The sequence below is a fragment of the Carcharhinus amblyrhynchos genome, chromosome 16 (assembly GCF_965287045.1).
Source record: "Carcharhinus amblyrhynchos chromosome 16, sCarAmb.v2.hapA, whole genome shotgun sequence".
Taxonomy (NCBI): Eukaryota; Metazoa; Chordata; class Chondrichthyes; order Carcharhiniformes; family Carcharhinidae; genus Carcharhinus; species Carcharhinus amblyrhynchos.
In genome coordinates this window covers 50,681,723-50,702,132 of record NC_137339.1, presented here as the reverse complement: position 1 = coordinate 50,702,132, position 20,410 = coordinate 50,681,723, and the positions used below count along the sequence as shown (strand labels likewise).

The 20,410-nt window shown below is 40.8% G+C and overlaps 1 protein-coding gene across 1 annotated transcript in view; it reads right to left on the bottom strand.

Moving 5' to 3' along the window:
* Positions 1 to 6,136: 6,136 nt before the first annotated feature.
* pdrg1 (p53 and DNA-damage regulated 1) overlaps positions 6,137 to 20,410 on the bottom strand; it is a 28,633-nt gene continuing 14,359 nt past the window's right edge. Inside the window, exons 3-5 of the mRNA XM_080205071.1 lie at positions 13,271 to 13,345; positions 8,598 to 8,678; positions 6,137 to 6,587 (exon numbers count right to left, since the gene is read on the bottom strand). Coding sequence (XP_080061197.1) covers positions 6,505 to 6,587; positions 8,598 to 8,678; positions 13,271 to 13,345 — 239 coding nt within the window. The 3' untranslated portion in view covers positions 6,137 to 6,504. The remainder of the gene's footprint in view (positions 6,588 to 8,597; positions 8,679 to 13,270; positions 13,346 to 20,410) is intronic.

Below are 20,410 nucleotides of genomic sequence, written 5' to 3'. Positions count from 1 at the left end.
GTACCTTGAATTTGGCTAAGACGAACATATGTTTCAGGCATGATTCAAAGGACCCACTAGGAAGCTTTTATCAAACAAGGTTTATTTAAGAATAGTTAACATGTACAGAAAGAAAATTAGCAACAAACTTTTATCAATTATAAACAAAAACAAAACTACAATAAATGTATAACCCTTAACAAATATATCGAAGATGTTCCAACAAATATATCTAAAAACTTCCTTTAGACAACTCTTCTACAGTTTAACACGGGAAAGACTAATGTTCATGTGACACTGCAACTGAGTCTTTTGGATGAATGCTGCAGTTCTCATACTCAGAGTAGTATGCAGTCAGAACAGCTTTCCAGAACACCAGGGAGATATTCTTGTCAAGCCACTAACAACAGATTTTCTACTTCAGGAAAGTTTTCAGCTAGCCAGCAGAATTTCCCAAAACCAGGGAGAAAGAGAGGGAACATCTTTCCAGCTCGATGTCCCTCATAAAGCTAAAACTAAAAAGCAGCTCAAAACTGAAAACGAAAGGGCTCCTGTCACCTGACCTGCCAACCAGTTTTCCTTCAAACAATGCTGAGCCAGAAAACAACCCTGAGTAAAAATAAACAAACTCCATTTAAACCAACGAAGGAGCAATAATAGGACTCCTACAGACAACCCGGTGCCACAATGACAGCTACAGAGAACATGATTTAAAAAAATAACTCTTGAAGGTACACTAACATTACAATTGGGAGATCCAGTTAAGTTTCCGGTCAGTGGTGGTCCCCAGGATCATGATAGTTGGAGATGCAGTGATCACAACGTTGTTGAAAGTCAAGGCAATATTAGATTTATCATCTATTTTCACCTCTGTCACATCGCCTGACTTTGCCCATCTCAGTAAAAAGTCTGACAACACCAGGTTTAAGTCCAACCGATTTATTTGATAGTAAGCTCACTAGCTTTCGAGGTTTCCCTCTTCTTCAGGTGAATGGAGAGTTCTGGCCTCAGACAGAGCATATAAAGCACAGACAGTTACAGATTACTGATTAGAATGTGAATCTTTACACCTAACCTGCTGTTCAAGTCCTAAAGTGGCCTGGTGTTGTCAGACTTTTTACTGTGTTTACCCCAGTCCAACGCCGGCATATCCACATCTTTGCCCATCTCAACATACCTGCTGCTGAAACCCTCATTCATACTTTTGTTATCTTTAGACTCAACTATTCCAATGCACTCCTGGCTACCTTCCTACATTCTACCTTATATCAGGTGATTCAGAACTCTGCCTCAACTCACGGCAAGTCCTGTTCACCTATCACTCCTATGTTCACTGACCTACGTTAGCTCCTGGTCAGATAATGTCTTGACTTTAAAACTCCCATTCCCTCCTTTCAAATCTCTCCATGGCATTGCCCATATTTCTGTAAGCTCCTTCAGCCCACAACCCTCTGAAATATCTGCTCTTTTCTAATTCTGGCTCTGGTACATCCCCAATTTTAATTGTTCCACATTCGGTGATTGTACCTCTAGCTGCCTAAAGTCCAAGCTCCAGATTACTCTTGCTACCTTTTGCCCCCCAATCTCTACCTCATTTTCCTCCTTTAGGACACTATCAAAACTCAACTTTTCATCCAGGCTTTTGGTCATCTGATCTAATATCTCTTCTTATCTATATCATATGTGGCACGGTGTCGTACTTTGTTTTATAATACCCCTGCAAAAAGCTTTGTGATGTTTTATGTTAAATGTGCAATATAAACGTAAATTGTTGTTGGAGATGGTAGTTACTTGACACTTGTGTAGTGCAAATGTTACTTGCCACGTATCAGCTCAAGCTTAAACGTTGTCCAGGTCTTGTTGCCTGCACACAGATTGCTTCATTTTCTGACAAGTTGCCAAAGTTGTGAGTAGAATTGAATACTGTGCAGTGAACAGAAAATATTTTCACTTCTGATCTTAGTTTGGAGGGAAGATCCTTGATGAAGACAGTTGACCTCTGGACACTAGCTTGAGGAACCACTGCAGCAACATCCTCAGGCTGTTACAGTTGACCTCCAACAAGCACAATCATCTTGCTGTGCTTGGTATGACTCTAACCGGTGGAGAGTTTTTCCTGATTGCCATTGACTTCAGTAATGCTGGGTTCTTTGATGCCACACACAATCAAATGCTGCATATCTGTCAAGGGCAGTAATTCTCACCTCATCCTTGGAATTCAGCTTGGACTAAGGCTGTAATTAAGGCTAAAGCCAAATGGTCTTGGCAGAACCTAAAACAAATTCAGCAATGTTATTGGCCTTTTCATAGTTCGTTACTATTTTGATGATGGAGAGTAGATTGCTACGGTTGTAATTGGTCAGATTGGTTCTGCCCTGCATTTTGTGGACTAAACCATAACAGGGCAATTTTCCACACTGTCAGGTAGTGCCTAGAAACAGCTTAATTAGGGGCATAGCTAATTCTGGAGCATGAATTTCCTGTACTGCTGGAATTGTCAAAACTTTAATATTTCAATTATGATTGTCAGCAATACGATTGCTATGTTGAGTTTCATTAACGTTTAAGGCAGAATATAACAGACAGTTATACAGTAAAACAATCAATCGTGGAAAGCAGGAAGTATCAGTCCAGATTGGGCAGGGGCAGACTGCGTGAACAGGTCACTCTTTTCTCAATGTTTCACAGCACTGGAACTTTGCAATCTATCCAACTGTTAGCATGGATCTAACCTTAGGAGTTTCTCTTCATTGCCAACTATGTTTGAGGTCTCCCAGAGTCTCTTTTACTTCAGATCTTTTAAGGCTGGATTATTGATAGGCTTTATTGTCCTTTAGAGATTTTATTTTATGAAACAACCTATAAAATCATTGAGTTCTTTATCTAAGCCCTGTCTTGAAGATGCTTTGAATGTCATTCACCTGCCTTTAAGATTCTTGATCCTAACCCTAATCCTTTTGCCCTTGATCAATCACACTTATTTCATGTCAAATAGCATTCCTTGGCCTGTTCTTTCCTCGCAAGAAACATTCCATCCCTGGTCTTCAAAGCTAACTTACAGAAGCTTCACTATTTGTAAATATTCCACAATAAGTTTTTTTATATCCAAGACAGTTCATAAGACTCTTTAACAAGCTGTTCATAATAGCCATTCAGTGCAGTTGTTCTTATTTTTATTGAGCCATGGAAGGATTCGGTAAAGGCAACTTCTATTACACACACTATTGAATGAGCTTATTTCAAGAGGCATGTTAATTAGTCAAAGTTAAATCAAAAGTCTAACATAGCTTTGTAGTGCTTGTTTACTATCTACCCATAACTCCAGACTTTGTCTGGCCACAGTCCCTTTCCAAGCTGGGTACAGCCATCATCACTTAGAAATCATCATTTCACTAGGTTTGTTTCCAGGGAAACAAAAAATCTTTAGCAGTTTACAGTAAAACAAAACCTTACAGCACAAACCAATATATGTCATTTCTACCAGAATGTTGTCAGGGCACATGGCCTTTGCTGTAATAGAAACAAAAACTACAAGGAGTAGGCCATTTGGCCCTTCAAACCTGCTCTGTCATTCATTATGATCATGGCTGATCGTTACATTCAATAAGCTGATCCCCCTCTTTCCCTCATATCCCTTGATTCCTTTAGTCCCAAGAGCTATATCTAATTTTTTCTTGAAATCACACATTTTGGCTTCAACTACTTTCTGTGGTAGTGAATTCCACATTTTCACCACACTCTGGGTGAAGAGGTTTCTCCTCACCTCAGTTCTAAAAGGTTTATCCTTTATCCTGAAACAATGACCCCTAGTTCTATACTTCCCCACCATCAGGAACATTCTTTCTTAATCTACCCTGTCAGAATTTTAAGATTCTGCAAGATCCCCTTTCACTTTTCTAAACTCCCCAGTGAATATAATCTGAACTGACTTAGTCTCTCCTATGACTGACCTGTCATCCCAGGAATCAGCCAGGTAAACTCTCGCTGTACTCGCTCTATAGCAAGGACATCATTCCTCAAATAAGGACACCAAAACTGCACACAACATTCCAAGTGTGGCCTCACCAATGCCCTTTACAACTGTAGTAAAACATCCCTATTCCTATCCTTTGGCTATGATGGCCAACATTTCATTTGCCTTCTCTACTGCCTGCCATACCTGTGTGCTTACTTTCAATGACTGATGCACCAGGACACCAAAGTCTGTATCCACCTCTCCAATTTATACCCATTCAAGTAATAGTCAGTCTTCCTATTATTGCTATCAAAGTGGATAACCTCACATTTATCCATATACTACATCTGCCATGCATATGCCCACGCACTCAGCCTCTCCAAATCACGCTGAAGCATCCTGCATCTCACAGCTCATCCTCCCACCCAACTTTGTATGTATGGAAATAGAGGAAATATACTTTCAAAACTAGCAAGTTTATTTTTAATATTTTATTATTTTGCCTGATTCGCTATTCATTTCCTAACTCAGATCTAACAATTCAATTCCAAATCTCATTTGTACAACTCCGCTGGGGTCTTTTCAATCCTTCACATTCCTTTCTGGATCTGTAAATTTGGAGATAATACATTTAGTTCCTTCTTCCAAATGATTAATATACAATTTGAACAACTGGGGATTCTAGCACAGATCCATGAAGTACCACATTAGTCACTGCCTGCCAATTAGAAAAGACCATTAATACCAACTCTTTGTTTCCTATCTGCTAACCAGCTTTCTATCTCAACATTACCTGCAATCTCATGCACTTTAACTTTACATAGTAATCTGTTGTATGAGACCTTGTCAAAAGCCTTAATAAACCAGTATAATCAGCTCTTTTTGACATAACGTGGAGTGAATCTAATTCACTGAAGATTGGCATCTATGACAATAGGCAACTCAGGAGATCAAGATGGATCATTCATTTGTTACTTCTAGTTGAAGATCTTTGCACATGCTTCAGCATTATCTTTTACAATAAACAGGAGCATCAATTTAAGGTAAGAATCAGAAGGCTAAGAGGGGAGTTAAGGAGGAACTTTTTTACTCAGAGGGTGGCAGGAGACTGAAACTCACTGCCTGAAAGGATGGTTGAGTCAGAAACTCTCGTAATATTTAAGTAGTATTGAGATGGTCACTTACGCTGCCATAACCTCCAGAGCTATGGGCCAAGTGCTGGAAAATGGAGTTTGTGTATTCAGATCTTTGTTGACTGACTGTGTGGACATGATAAACTAAATGGCCTCTTTCTGTGCTGTAAATAGCTTTGAATCTATTCATGTCTATCTATATGCCTTTTAATATTTGGTTTTAAGTACTTTGGAGAGCACCGGTATGAAGTTTGGACTCTTAATCATCATTAAGAACTAGCAAGCAACTCAGGTTGTAACAAATCTCTACTATGATACCAAGTCCTGATCACTACCAGGAAGGTTTATGCAATAAATATGTCAGTGATGCCTACATATAAATAAAAACCTACTGCCACTATTGGCTAAATTAATACAATCCAAAGACCAAAACTGGGAGCTTTCTTGTTTGTGTAGCTCAGAGACTTCACTCCTGAACAATCAGGAAGGCAAAATTCTCCCTCATCTTTTCCCTTATGCAGTCCTAATTTTAATTAAGAGAATTTAAGTTTAAGAGAACAAGGTGACTTGATTGAAACCTTTAAGCCCCTGGGCGTCATTAAAAGATGTAGAGAGGATATTTCCTCTTGTGGGAAAACCTAAATCTCAGGGTCATTGTTTAAAATAATTGGTTGCTCATTTAAGACAGAAACGAGGAAAAAATCTTTTCTCTCACAGGGTCGTGAGTCTCTGGAATGTTCTTCCACAAGAGGCTCTGGAAGCTGATTCTTTGAATATTTTTGTTTCTAAGTTAAACAGATTCTTGATTAACAAAGGGGGATTGGGCAAAAGTTCTTGGGTTTAGACAGGAATGTGAGGTTGAAGTTACAAACGGATCAGCCATGATATTATTGAATGGCGGAGCTGGCTCAAAGGGCCAAGTGGCCAACTCCTGCTCCTAACTTCATGTGTTTGTATAATATCACAAATTATACATTAAATAACTAATAAAAGCCCACTTTCTGTGGAGCAAGGATGTCTTCCTGAAACAAGTGCGTGGTAACCATAAATAAAACAGTTATGCAAAGGATCAGTATTTAATTCAGAAATTCAGCATTTTTATTCTTAAAGTTCACCTGCCAAGTGGTCAGATATGGTATGCAAGTAATTGTAAGTGTGCAAGTCCCAAGTAAAATCTGGGAAAGAGGAGAGAGCTGGCCTTAAAATAGGCACAATGGCCTCCTTTGTACATTAAATATACAATAATTAATGTATCACAATCTTGTTGAAGGCCAACTGTGATAAATTATTGAACTTGAGCAATGTTGATGAAATTCCCACATCACTGTAGGCCTTCAACATTGCGCACTTGCAGACCCATGTTTTGTAAAGCAGCTGTTCCTCTTCTACATGATGCCATGCCCAATTCTCACCAATTTTACAAATCGTAAGCAACTTTCAACCCTTTAGTGTCTTCTCAATGGCCCGCATCTCCTCTTGGGTTAAAGGGGAAAGGTTGAATCCTTTGAGTTCAGGCTTTCCTAGAATACAGGAATTAGGTGAAAAGAATCAGAATCATCAGGAATGGACTTCAGTATCACTTCCACCCTTCTGTACAACTACAGATTGTGTAGAAAAGCTTGAGAGATATGTCTCCAGTGGCTCAGACATACACTGCCTTTGCCAACTAAGACTTAGCTCCTGAGCAAAGTTAGTTGATGTCAGCCAGAATGGCAATATTCAACAACTGCAATTATGTAGAATCATTAATATAGTAAAAAATTCTAAGGTGCTTTACAGGAGTCTGTTTTCAAGCAAAATGACACCATGCCATACAAGCGATGTTAGGATATCTAAAAGCTTGGTCAAGACGAGATGGTTTTAAAGGAATACTAAAGCTACTAAAGGAGTTTGGAAGGAAACTGCCAATACACTAGATGCCAAAATTGGAGGTGACCTAGGGCAAACATTACTTGATTGACTGTTCTTTGATCTATGCTGTCAATTGCACAATTTACTCGAGGTTTTGAATGCTTGCAGTTTTGGCTGTTGATACTTTAAGGAGGTTTGGATGGTTGACACTTTTTGGCCTGTAACAAAATTTTTTTTTTAAAAAAAAGACCATCAATGTATGATGGTTTTAAAAAATCTAATTGTCATAAGGTTCATTAATTACAAACAGTTTATAGTAGGTGAATGCGCATAGAAGTGGCATTGCTTGGCATGTTGGACATAAAGTGGTATGGACTCAGCCTGGAGTGTATGAAGAGTGAGAGCTAAAGGGCCTTACATATCTTTATGACTGGGACAAAGTGTCATAAAACCAACATGAACCATTTAAACAGCATGAGATTGTCAGTCCCTGTCACTTCCTCTGGGTTGGCTGGCCTGGCAACAGCAGTCTCCTTGCAGGCTAAACTGGGAATTTTATTTGACTCCTTGCTATCTGTCCTTGAGATTAAAATCCAGCCAATGGTACTGAATTCTGATTACTGTGCTATGATTAAATAATGAAGGGAGCAGAGACAAGCAAAATTGATCCCAACTGTAAAGAAATGAGACAAGGAAATAATCTCAAACTACAGCTTTTTAAAGATAAACTTAAAAGCTTATTTACCAAGTGCTCAATTATGGTTAGTGAATAGAAGAAGCCAGTAGTTTAAGAGGATTTTATTCAAAGAATAACAATTTACTAAAATAAATATTGTGCATTCATCCAAATTAAACCAGGAAAGTAGACCCAGGACACATATTTAAATTGAAAGGAGATATAAAGAGCTACTCTAGGCATCATAGAATCCCTACAGTGCAGAAAGAGGCCACTTGGCCCATCGTGTCTGCACCAACTACAATCCCACCCAGGCCCTACCCCCTTATCTCTACATATTTACCCTCTAATCCCCCTAACCTATGCATCTCAGGACACTAAGGGGCAATTTCAGCATGGCCATTCAACCTAACTTGCACATCTTTGGACTGTGGGAGGAAACCAGAGGAAACCCACAGAGACACAAGGAGAATGTGCAAACTCCACACAGACAGTGACTTAAGCCAAGAATTAAACCCAGGTCCCTGGAGCTGCGAAGCAGTGGTGCTAACCACTGTGCTACCATGTTACCTCAGTTGTAAATATTTGAAATAATCTGCCTGGTGGGGTTTTAGTAGCAAAAACAACTATTTACAATAATTAATGTTAGGACACTGCAGGTGTGAGTTCAATTGACTGTCCTCATTCCAAATATCTATTTTCTTTTTTTGAAATGTAGGAGGATAGCTCAACACTCCCCACATATGACATTACTTGCTTAGAGAGTGTAGGTAGGCTAAGCAACTTTGGAGGAAACAGGCTATTGCAGCAAAATTGATTCCTTGCTGAACATCTTAGAAAACCAACCCACCATCTCTGCCAACCTAGTCAATGTCAATTCCAATGCCCCATCACTGGAGATCAGCTAATTCAAAAGGACAGGGTTAAAATGATCAAAGGCCCCAGTCAGCTTTAGGTGCACGTTACACAGATAGAAAGTTAAAGGAACAGGTTAAAAAGTCACCTTGAGCCTCATTTAAACGATTGACTTTCACTTTCAGCTGATTATAAAGCTTGTGTATCTCTTCATCCAATTGCTCTTGGTCTGAAACATCAAAGTAAAGATTGGGTTAAACCAAGGAAATTATTCATATCAAATTATCACTTATGGAAGTTGATGAATCATGACTTAAGGCAAGTCCTCTAGTTCCATATTCTTAAGTTAAGCTCAACTTGTTGTAACAATGAGTTGGATTTACAGTCAAAGTGGCATTTAGCTCAACTGCTCTTGATTCACATAGGCTTTTCTCATTCCATCTATAAAGCCTTCTCCCCAAACAAAGACCAACAATTACATGCTGCATTTTGATTTGATTTATTATTGTCCCGTGTATTAACATTGTGAAAATTATTATTTCTTGCATGCTATACAACAAATCATACTGTTCATACAGAAGGAAACGAGAGAGTGCAGAATCTAGTGCTACAGTCATAGCTATGGTGTACAGAAAGGTGTAAATGCAAGGTAAGCCAAAAAAAGCTTTTTCAAAAACCTGACAGCAGAAGGGAAGAAGCTGTTCTTAAGATGGTTGGTACATGACCTCAGGCTTCTGTATCTTTTTCCTGAAGGAAACTGGAGGGAGAGAGAATATCTGGAATGTGTGGGGCCCTTAATTATGCTGGGTGCTTTGCCAAGGCAGTGGGAAGTACAGTCAGAGTCAATGGATGGGAGGCTGGTTTGCGTGATGGATTGGGCTACATTCATTTGTAATTCCTTGCGGTGTTGGGCAGAGCAGGAACCATATCAAGCTGTGATACAACAAGATTGCAACTGTAAAAGTTGGAGTTGAAGTTGACATGCCAAATTTCCTTAGTCTTCTAAGAAAGTAGAGGCGCTGGAAAGCTTCCTTAGCTATAGTGTCGGCATGGGGGTGACCAGGACAGTTTGTTGGTGATTCGGACACCTAAAAACTTGAAGCTCCCTTTCTACTTTGATGCCATTGATGTAGACAGGGACTTGTTCTCCTTTATGCCTCCTGAAATTGATGACAATCTCCTTTGTTTTGTTGACATTGAGGGAGAGATTATTGTTGCCGCGCAATAGAGTCATAGAGGTTTACAGCATGGAAACAGACCCTTTGGCCCAACTTGTTCATGCCAATTTTTTTTTTTAAAAATCCCTAAATTAATCCCAATTGTCTGCATTTGGCCCATATCCCTCTATACCCATGTAACTGTCTAAATGCTTTTTAAAGAAAAAATTGTACCCACCTGTATTACTGCTATTTTTGGCAGCTTATTCCAGACACTCAACAACCCCTGTGTGAAAACATTTCCCCTCTAGACACTTTTGTATCTCTCCTCTCTCACCTTAAACCTATGCTCTTTAGTTTTAGACTCCCCTACTTTTGGGAAAAGATATTGACTATCTTGCTGATTTGTGCCCCTCATTATTTTATAGATCTCTATAAGATCACCCCTCAGCCTTCTATGCTCCAGAGAAAAGAGTCCCAGTCTATCCAGCTTCTCCTTATAACTCATCACTATCTGGTGAAATAGTGACCTAAAATTTCTATTTAACCAATGATTATAGGACATTTCCCTCTGTAGTTTTAAAAGTTTTTATCTTTAAAAGATGCTGATTTTTTTTAAAACCCTCAGATTATTTTTGATGCAATCATCTGGTTGTGCCTATGAATTGGTAGCAGTCTGTTCAATGGGGAATGCTGCGTTCCAGCAGGTGTCACCGTCTGTCCAGCTAAAATTTCTCCCCACAATTTAAGAGCACCAACTGTTGTCATGGCTGAAGTCTGCCATCTCGAAGATAAGAAAATGATCAATGTGCATCTTACAGTGCCATGTTCACAATTTGGAATTGTTATCTTTTATTTCTCAAGAATACTGCTTTTGGGCTTTGCATGTTAGGTCAAAGTTCATTGTCAACTTAAATTTCTAACAGTTGGCTCCCTTTCTATCATTTTCCAGATAATGTGATGGGCTTACGTGGATTCCACTTTGCTGGTCTCTATCCAATTGTCTCAACTGCTCAGTGTGGTATATTGATGATCTTGCAATCGTTCAATTGACAGAAGCAGAATTTTGTTCCTTTAACTAAAAGTGTGAACTATGGATCCTAAATGAAAATGGCTACAAGGAGTCTTGATCTCATCCAAGACCCATTGTGGCAGAAAATGAATTGGAGAAGGTGAGGGGAACAACTTAAAAATGTTTCTCAATTACTTTTTTGAAAAATATACTTTATGCTATATACATCAGTCATGTTGCACTTTGAGGTGCATCAAAACAATTACATAGTTAGGATTAAGCACACAGTTCAAGGTGTTTTAGACAGTTACCAACCCCTCAGTGCACACTGGCTTAAAGGCTTTATATAGTGGCTTTTCACCACTCCTTGGGTGTGTGCAGAGACTTCGGGCATGCATGAAGTCCACCAATGCCTCTACTTTCTCAGTAGAGGAAGGAAATTTGGCATGTCTGCTACAACTCTCACCAACTTTTACAGATGCCACAGCTTGGTATGGCTCCTGCTCTGTCCAAGCCTGCAAGAAACTACAAAAGGGTCGTGAACATTGCCCAGTTCATCACTCAATCAGCATCCCACCCATTGACAATGTCTACACTTCCTGCTTCCGCAGAAAAGCAGCCAGCATAAATTAAGGACTCCACGCACCCCAGACATACTCTCTTCTGCCTTCTTCCATTGGTAAAAAGATGCAAAAAGTCTGAGGACACTGACTTTCTTCCCTATTGCCATCAGATTTTTGAACGGACCTACCTTGCATTAAGTTGATCTTTCTCTACATGTAGCTATGACTGTGACACTACATTCTGCACTGTCTTCTTCCCTTCTCAATGTATGGTATGCATTGTCTGTAATAGCACGCAAGAAACAATACTTTTCACTGTATACTATGGCAATAATTAATCAAATCATGGTGGTGTCATCAACACACTTGTAAATTGAGTTGGTGGGGAGCTTGGCCACACAGTCATAGAAGTATAAGGTGTATAGTAGGGGGCTGACGGCATAGCCTGTGGAACACTGTGTTGAGGATAATTGTGGAGGAGGTATTGTTGCCTATCTTTATTGATAGTGTTCTGTGGGTTAGGAAGTCTAGGATTCAGTCGCAGAGGGGGGAGCTGAGCCCTTGGTCACAGAGTTTTGTAGGAATAATGGTATTGAAGGCTGAGCTGTAGTCAATAAAAACACATAAGTGTCTTTTATTATCCAGGTATTCTGGGGTAGAATGCAAGGCAAGAGAGATGGCACCTGCTGTGGACTGGTTGCGATGATAGGCAAATTGTAGTAGATCCGGGCAATCTAAGAGGCTGGCACTAGTTCATGCCATGACTAATCTTTCAAAACACTTCATAATAACTGATGTCACAGCCACCTGGCAATAGTCATCAAGGCACACTCTCTGGTTTTTCTTTGGTGCAGAGATGATCATTGTCTAAGCAGATAGGGACCTCAGATCACTGTAAGGCAAGGTTAAAGATGTCTGTGAACAGCCCTGCCAGCTGGTCCACACAGGATCTGAGTGCTTATCCAGGTACCCCATCTGAGCCAATTGCTTTCTACAGGTTGACTTTTGAAAAGGTTGATCTGATGTCTGCAATGGTGACCTTGGTTACCGGTTTGGTCAAGGCTTCCGGGGCGGAATAGTATGCATTGAGCTCACTGGGGAGGGGTGCTTTGGTGCTGCCAGTTCTACATGCTTTTATCTTGTAGTCTGTTATGTCTTGCAGGCCTTGCCATAGTCAGTGGGAATCTGTGTGGCTATTTTGACACTCTGGCTTGGTCCAGTACTATCTTTTGGCATCTTTCATGGATCTCCGTAGATCGTATCTGGACTTCTTGTATAGGTTCAGGGTAACCTGACTTGAACACCTCAGACTTGGATATCTGCAAGCACCTGTGCACCCACGGTTTCCATCTGGGAAACACACAGATTTGCTTCTTTGGTACACAGTCTTCTGCACACTTACTAATGAAGTCAGTTACTGTAGTGACATGCTCATTCAGGTTGGTCACTGAGTTCTTAAATATTGACCAGTCCATTGACTTGAAGCATCTTGAAGGAGACCATGCCAGTGACCTTGGCTAAAATTTTGTAATCCACATTCAATAGTGAAATGGATCACCAATTTCTAATTTCCTCCCTTTCCCTCCTTCTGCTTGTAGGTGAGAGTGATGATGCCTTTCCTCAATCCTAGGGATTTCCTTCTCAAAAAAGAAAAATAAGAAAAACGGTAGTTGGAGTATCTGGTACAGCAAAGATGATTATATTTGGATTACCATGGATATAAAACATACATTTAATACATGATATTTTCTAACAACATAATTTCTCCTCCATTAAGACCTCAATTCCTCTTTCACCAGAGGAATGCAGTCAGGTAGTTTTTATTACTTAGAACCAAAAGGGAAAATGCTGGAAAGGGCTTTGACAAAGATCATTTGAACTCAAAACGTCAAATATTTTCTCTCCCTACGGATGCTGCCAGTGGTTTCTCAGCAATTTTTCTTTTGGTTTCAGATTCCAGCATCCGCAATCATTTGCTTTTATTCTGTTATTTAGGTCACAATTTAGTACAGTTTTAGCAGCCCACATCTATATAGCTAATATCACTCAAAACACAAATAACTTAAAGAAACTATACACAAACACGTACCTTTCTGAATCATGTCCTTAGTTCTAGAATTGGGGAATTTGATAAACATGTTTCCAAAACAAACCATCACGTTACCTGAAAAAGAGGAAAGGGAAAGGGAGCTGATGGTTAGAAATTGAAAATCAATGAGCTGTGATAACCAAACATAAGAACATAAGAAATAGGAGCAAGAGTAGGCCACCTGGCCCTTCGAGCCTGCCCCGCCATTCAATAAGATCATGGCTGATCTGTTGTGGCTCAGTTCCACATTCCCACCCTCTCCCCATAACCCCTAATCCTCTCTCTTATCAAAAACCCATCAACCCGCTTCTTAAAAATATTTAGTGAGGTAGCCTCCACCACTTCAACGGGCAGAGAATTCCAGAGATTCACCACCCTTTGAGTGAAGAAGTTCTTCCTCAACTCCGTTCTAAACCGTCCCCCCTTTATTTTGACGCTGTGCCCCCTAGTCCTACTGTCCTTTCTGAGCGGAAAGAGTCTCTCCACCCAGCATTTTAAAACTAAATGAGAAATAAAAGGTAACAATTCCAAATTGTGAACATGGCACTGTAAGATGCACCTAGATCACTTTCTGGTCCTTGAGATGGCAGATTTCAGCCATGACAGCAGTTTGATTGGTTTGAATTGCTATCTAGTGACACCTGCTGGAAAATACACGTTCTGAACATTGTTCCATGGGGGATGTTGTGACCAGACCCATAGGCACAACCTGAATGCGGCCTCAAAAAGAATCTCAGGAGTAAAAAAAAATCAGATTCATAAAACTACAGGGAAAAAAAAATCCAATAATTGATGGTTAAAATGCACCCTGTAAAATAACATGGAACAATTTGATTTATTATTGTCACATGCGTTAACATACGGTGAGAAGTATTGTTTCTTGCACACTATACAGACAAAACATACCATTCATAGAGAAGGAGAGAGTGCAGAATGTAGTGTTATAATCACAGCTAGGGTGTAGAGAAAGGTCAACTTAATGTAAGTCCATTCAAAAGTCTGACAGCAGAAAGGAAGAAGCTATTCTCGAGTCGGTTAGTACGTGACCTCAGACTTTTGTATCTTTTTCCCAAAGGAAGAAGGTGGAAGAGAGAATGCCTGGGTGCATGGGGTCCTTAATTATTATGATGCTTTGCCGAGGCAGAGGGAAGTGTAGACACAGTCAGTGGATGGGAGGCTGGTTTGTGTGATGGATTGGGCTACATTCACGACCATTTGTAATTCATTGTGGTCTTGGGCAAAGCAGGAGCCATATCAAGCTGTGATGCAACCCAAAAGAATGCTTCCGACGTACATTTGTAAATATTGGTGAGAGTCATAGATGACGTGTCAAATTTCCTTAATCTTCTGAGAAGTAGAGTGGGCTTACTTAACTATAGTGTTGGAATGGAGGGACCAGGACAGTTTGTTGGCGATTTGGACACCTAAAAACATGAAGCTCTCGACCTTTTCTATGACTCAGGCCCAAATGCTGGGCTGTGTTTAGGTGCCAGAAATGGTAGCGAAACATTGGTAGATTTCTCAACTAGTATGTCAAGGAAAGAATTAAAGAGTTGGCTTCTGTTCTTGTTTGTCTCATTAAACTGGAATGCTTGGGGGGTGTTCAAACTAATAGTCAGTAATAGTGGCGGATCACATTAAACAACATTACCCAACCACCAGCCCGTACATGCAAAGTAAATCAGTAACCAACATTAGACGTGATTCTTGATTGGACAATATTGCTAAATTTCCAGTGTGTTAAGAGTTACACTGAGAACCAAGGTTGTCAGTTAGGCTCACGGTGTGACACATTTGTATGTACTGGGAGCTACATACAAGGCACCGTTCTTTGATTTGGTTTATTGTCACATGCATTAGTATACAGCAGAAGGGAAGAAGCTATTCTTGAGTTGGTTGGTACGTGATCTCAGATTTTCACGTTTGGGCAGCACCATAGCACAGTGGTTAGCACTGCTGCTTCACAGCTCCAGGGATTTGGGTTTGATTCCCGGCTTAGGTCAATGTCTGTGTGGAGTTTGCATATTCTCCTCGTGTCTGTGTGGGTTTCCTCTAGCTGCTCCAGTTTCCTTCCACAGTCTAAAAATGTGCGGGTTAGGTTGATTGGCTGTGCTAAAAATGGCCCCTTAGTGTCCTGAGATGCGTAGATTAGAGGGATTAGCAGGTAAATATGTAGGGATATGGAGGTACGGTCTGGATGAGATTGTGGTCAGTGCAGACTCAATGGACCAAATGGCCTCTTTACGCACTGTAAGCTTTCTATGATTCTATACAGACAAAGCATACCATTCATAGAGAAGAAAATGAGAGAGTGCAGAAGGTAGTGTTACAGTCATAGCTACAGCATAGAGAAAGATCAACATAATGCAAGGTAAGTCCATTCAAAAGTCGGTGACATGCCGGATTTCCTTAGTCTGAGAAAGTAGACGTGTTAAAAAGCTTTCTTAACTATAGTGCCGGCATGGGAAGACCAGGAGAGCTTGGTGGTGATCTGGACAGCTAAAAACTTAACTCAACCATTTCTACTTTGTCCCCATTGATGGCAACAGGAGCCACATTTTCCACAATGCTTCCCGAAGTTGATGACAATCTCCTTTGTTTTGTTGACATTGAGGGAGCAATTGTCATTGCACCAGTTCATCAGACTTTCTATCTCATTCCTATACTCAGTCTCATTGTTTCAGATCCAACCTACCATGGTGGTGTCATCAACAAACTTGAAACTCAAGTTGGAGAGGAATTTGGCCATACAGTCATAGGTGTATAAAAGGAGTATAGTAGGGGCTGAGGACACATTTTGTGGGGCACCGGTTATGAGGATAATCGTGGAGGAAGTATTGTTGCCTATCCCTACTGATTGTGGTCTGTGGGTTAGGAAGTTCAGGATCCAGTTGCAGAGGGAGGACTCAAGGCCCAGGCCATGGAGTTTGGAGATGAGTTTTGTTGGAATAATGGTGTTCAAGGTGGAGCTGTAGTCAATAAATAGGAGTCTGACATGGGTGTCTTTGTTATCTAGGTGTTCCAGGGTTGAGTGCAGGGCCAAGGAGATGGTGTTTGCTGTGGACCTGTTGCAGTGGTAGGTGAACTGAAGTGGATCCAGGCAATCCAGGAGGCTGGAATGGATCTGTGCCATGACTAACCTTTCAACGCACTTCATAATGATGGATGTCAGAGAGAAATAACATTGCATCTGTTTCAGCTAAACAAAATAAGTTACAGCCATTCTTAACCTTAAGACAAGCCTTGGCTAATTAGGGTCACACTGATTGGCTTGAATTTCAAACAATACTTTGCAGCTAATTGCCAGCCACCTGGTGCATTCTCCATGGCAATGACTACCAGAGACTACATGCCAACCAATCAACACTTTCTTAAACAGTAAAAATTATTTTCTCATAAGAACATAAGAAATAGGAGCAGGAGTAGGCCATCTAGCCCTTCGAGCCTGCCCCGCCATTCAGTAAGATCATGGCTGATCTGTCGCTGCTCAGTTCCACTTTCCTGCCCTCTCCCCATAACCCTTAATCCCCTCTCTTATCAAAAACCCATCAACCCGCGTCTTAAAAATGTTTAGCGAGGCAGCCTCCACCACTTCAACGGGCAGAGAATTCCAGAGATTCACCACCCTTTGAGTGAAGAAGTTCCTCCTCAACTCCGTTCTAAACCGCCCCCCTTTTATCTTGAGGCTGTGCCCCCTAGTCCTACTGTCTTTCTTGAGCGGGAAGAGTCTCTCCACCTCTATCCTATCCATCCCATTCATCATCTTATACGTCTCAATGAGATCTCCTCTCATTCTTCTAAACTCTAACGAGTACAAGCCCAGTTTATTCAGCCTCTCCTCATAGCTCAACCCCCTCAACTCCGGTATCAGCCTAGTAAACCTCCTCTGCACTCCCTCCAAGGCCAAAATATCTTTGCGCAGGTGCGGCGCCCAAAACTGCACACAGTACTCCAGCTGCGGCCTCACCAATGCCCTATACAGCTGCAGCAAGACCTCCCTACTTTTATATTCAATCCCCTTCACTATGAAGGCCAGCATCCCATTCGCCTTCCTGACCACCTGCTGCACTTGCAAGCTGGGTTTTTGCGACTCATGCACAAGGACCCCGAGGTCCCTCTGCACCATCGCCTGCTGCAGTTTTTCGCCCCGTAAGTAATAGTCCTTCCTACCATTCTTCCTACCAAAGTGGACCACCTCACACTTGCCAATATTAAATTCCATTTGCCATTTCCTGGCCCATTCGCCCAGCCTATCTAGATCCTTCTGCAGACTCTCCACACCCTCCGCACAATTTGCCGTTCCCCCAATCTTGGTGTCATCAGCAAATTTCGACACCCTACACTCGGTTCCCTCCTCCAGATCACTATAATTGGTATATTTGCAAAGTGTCTGATGAGTGCAAGAGAAAAAATTTTGCCACATCCTTTTTCAGCAATGAAAAAAAGACAATTCAACGATTCTGGTCTTGATCAATTTCCAGTCCTGCATGAATCGGGATTGCACTCTACCTGTGAACGAATCACCACTTGGCTGAAGAGGACAAATGGAACATGTTTCATTTGGAAAACAATTATCACAATTAGAGAAATCATGGAAAAGGATAGGGAAAAATCCAACATGAATTTACTCAACTTGAGGAAGGCAAATTTCAATGAGAGTTGGAGTGATCCAGCCCACATGGATTAGAAACAGAAAAAGCAATGGGACCCTTCAAGAGAGGAGAGATACATCAGTAATGTACACAGCCACATTGTCATGATAGGGTAGAAAGGCAGGACTTTCAAAGATAGAAATCCATGGATGTTTTCAGATTGAGATTAAAGGAAACAAAAAGAAGTTTCTGATGAAAATTAAAGGTGGCAGTCAAAGAGAGGGTGCATCCAATTAGGAACTAAATAGAAGAGGCAGAGATAGTGAGAACTTTGCATCCATCATTAGGAATTCAATATGCCTCTGTGTAGTAAAATTTGTAGATGATAGACATAACATTTAAGAAACAGGGGGTGGGATTTTATAACCATGCTCGAGACTGGAAATTCCCACCTGAGGTCAGTGGACATTTCCGTTGTCCACCCCTCATCCATGATGGGCAAGGAGGTAAAGTTTCAGCAAGGGTGTTCCAATGTTGTTACAGTGATTTCTTCCCAGTAGCAAGGCTGTAACCCACTACGTGTGTTGATAGGTTCCGTTCAAGGGTGAGTCAGTCAGTAGAGCCAGCCAGGGAAGATCTTCTAGGCAGTAACAGTGCTATGGGCTGGCTGTGCAGCTGGGAATCAGGAGAAAATCCAGTTAGGAGCTGTCTGATTGTTCCATGCAATTGAAAATGACAGGGCTAAAATAAATCCTAAGAGCCACTGACAGTTCAGGGCAGTTGAAAGTAGGGTCAAGGAAGCCCACAGGCAGCATTTATTTGACACAGCTAGATCAGAAGTCATAGAAACCCTACAGTGCAGAAGGAGGCCATTCAGCCTATTAAGTCTGCACCAACAACAATCCCACCTAGGCCTTATCCCATAACCCCACATACTTATCCCGCTAATTCCTCTAACCAACGTATCCGGGGATATTAAGGGACAATTTAGTGTGGCCAATGCACCTAGCCCACACATCTTTGGACCATGGAACGAAACCCATGTAGACACGGGAAAATTCCACAGAGACAATGACCGAAGCTGGGAATTGAACCCAGGTCCCTGGAGCTATGAGGCAGAAGTGCTAACAACTGTGCCACCCGATTAGAGAAGATTAGAGTTCAGAGACACTTAGGGACAATACCAGCTTGGTGAAAAGTTGAAATTGCCAGTAATTCGACACTCTGGAATCCTGGAGAATGTGGTCCAGGGAAAAGAGGTTAAATATCAGGAGGTGATCAGTCATTGCGGCAGTCTGAGTTGCAGCAGTTTTTAAGGGATTCTGAGTCTAGATCTTTGAAAGTAAAGAAGTGGAACCCTTGTGAAAGAGAGCTTTAATGAGATTTGGTGACTCAAATTGTACCAAATGTCTGGGTGGGTTGCTGAGAAATCTGTGGGATCTGTCTTGACTAAATCTGCCATTTGAAAGGTACTTTGAGGTATCTGACCACAGTTTGTCTATTAATTTATGAATTTCATATTAATTCTGAATGTGAGAGTACAAGGTTACTTTTATATAAACTTGTGGAATTTTGTGGTTTAATTCCACAAACAGGTCCCTTTAATCTCAATCCTTAACTACTTTAAACAAAATATTAACTGGATCTTTACTGAACCTCTCCCCATCTCGCCAAGGATCGCAACAATCTTCACTGAAGAAGTCATCACAATAAAAGTGGGAGGTAGTAGAGAAATTGGAAAGGATAAAAATAGATGAGGAGGAGACACAAGAAAAGCTGATAGCAAAATAAAAATTGTTATTTGATTACTGAGGGAAGCCAAGGGCGGAAATTGTGGAGGCTCTGGCCTCAAATCTCCAATCCTCTTTCAAAGGAGTTGTGGTGACATTGGATGGCAAATGTTACAATAACCCTATTCAAAAGTTGGAGAGGGGAATAAACCCAGAAATTATAAACCAAATGAACCCAAAGTCAATGGTGGGGATACTTTTTTGTAGCATAAATCTGAAGCAAAAAATGGAAAATGTTATGAAGTTGGGGTGTATATGGATAAAGTACCACTTTTGTAACCAAACCAGAAACTCATGGGATTAAAAAGGAAGTTGTTGACTAACAGGCAGAAGGTAGTGCGTTTTTTTCCAGACAGGAGGGAAATATGTAGCATTGTCCCCAGAGTTGGCCACTGGGCTATTTTATATAAATGACCCTGGGTTTGTGTACAAAAATCAAAATCTGCAGATGATATAAAACTTTGAAATATGTGAGCAGAGAGATAGATTCTAACAGGCTTCAAGAGATGATGAACTGACTGGTCAAATGGACAGACATGAAATTTAACACAGAAGTATTAAGGGATTTATTTTGGCAGGAAGATGGAGGACAGGGAATTTAAATTAAATGGTATAATTTTACAGGGGTGCAAGCACAGAGAAATTCTGTGAATGTACATACACTTCTTTGAAGGTGGCAGGATAAGTTGAAAAGATTGTTAAAATGGGATAGAGGGTCCTAGGCTTTTTCATAGAATCCCTACAGTACAGGAGACCAT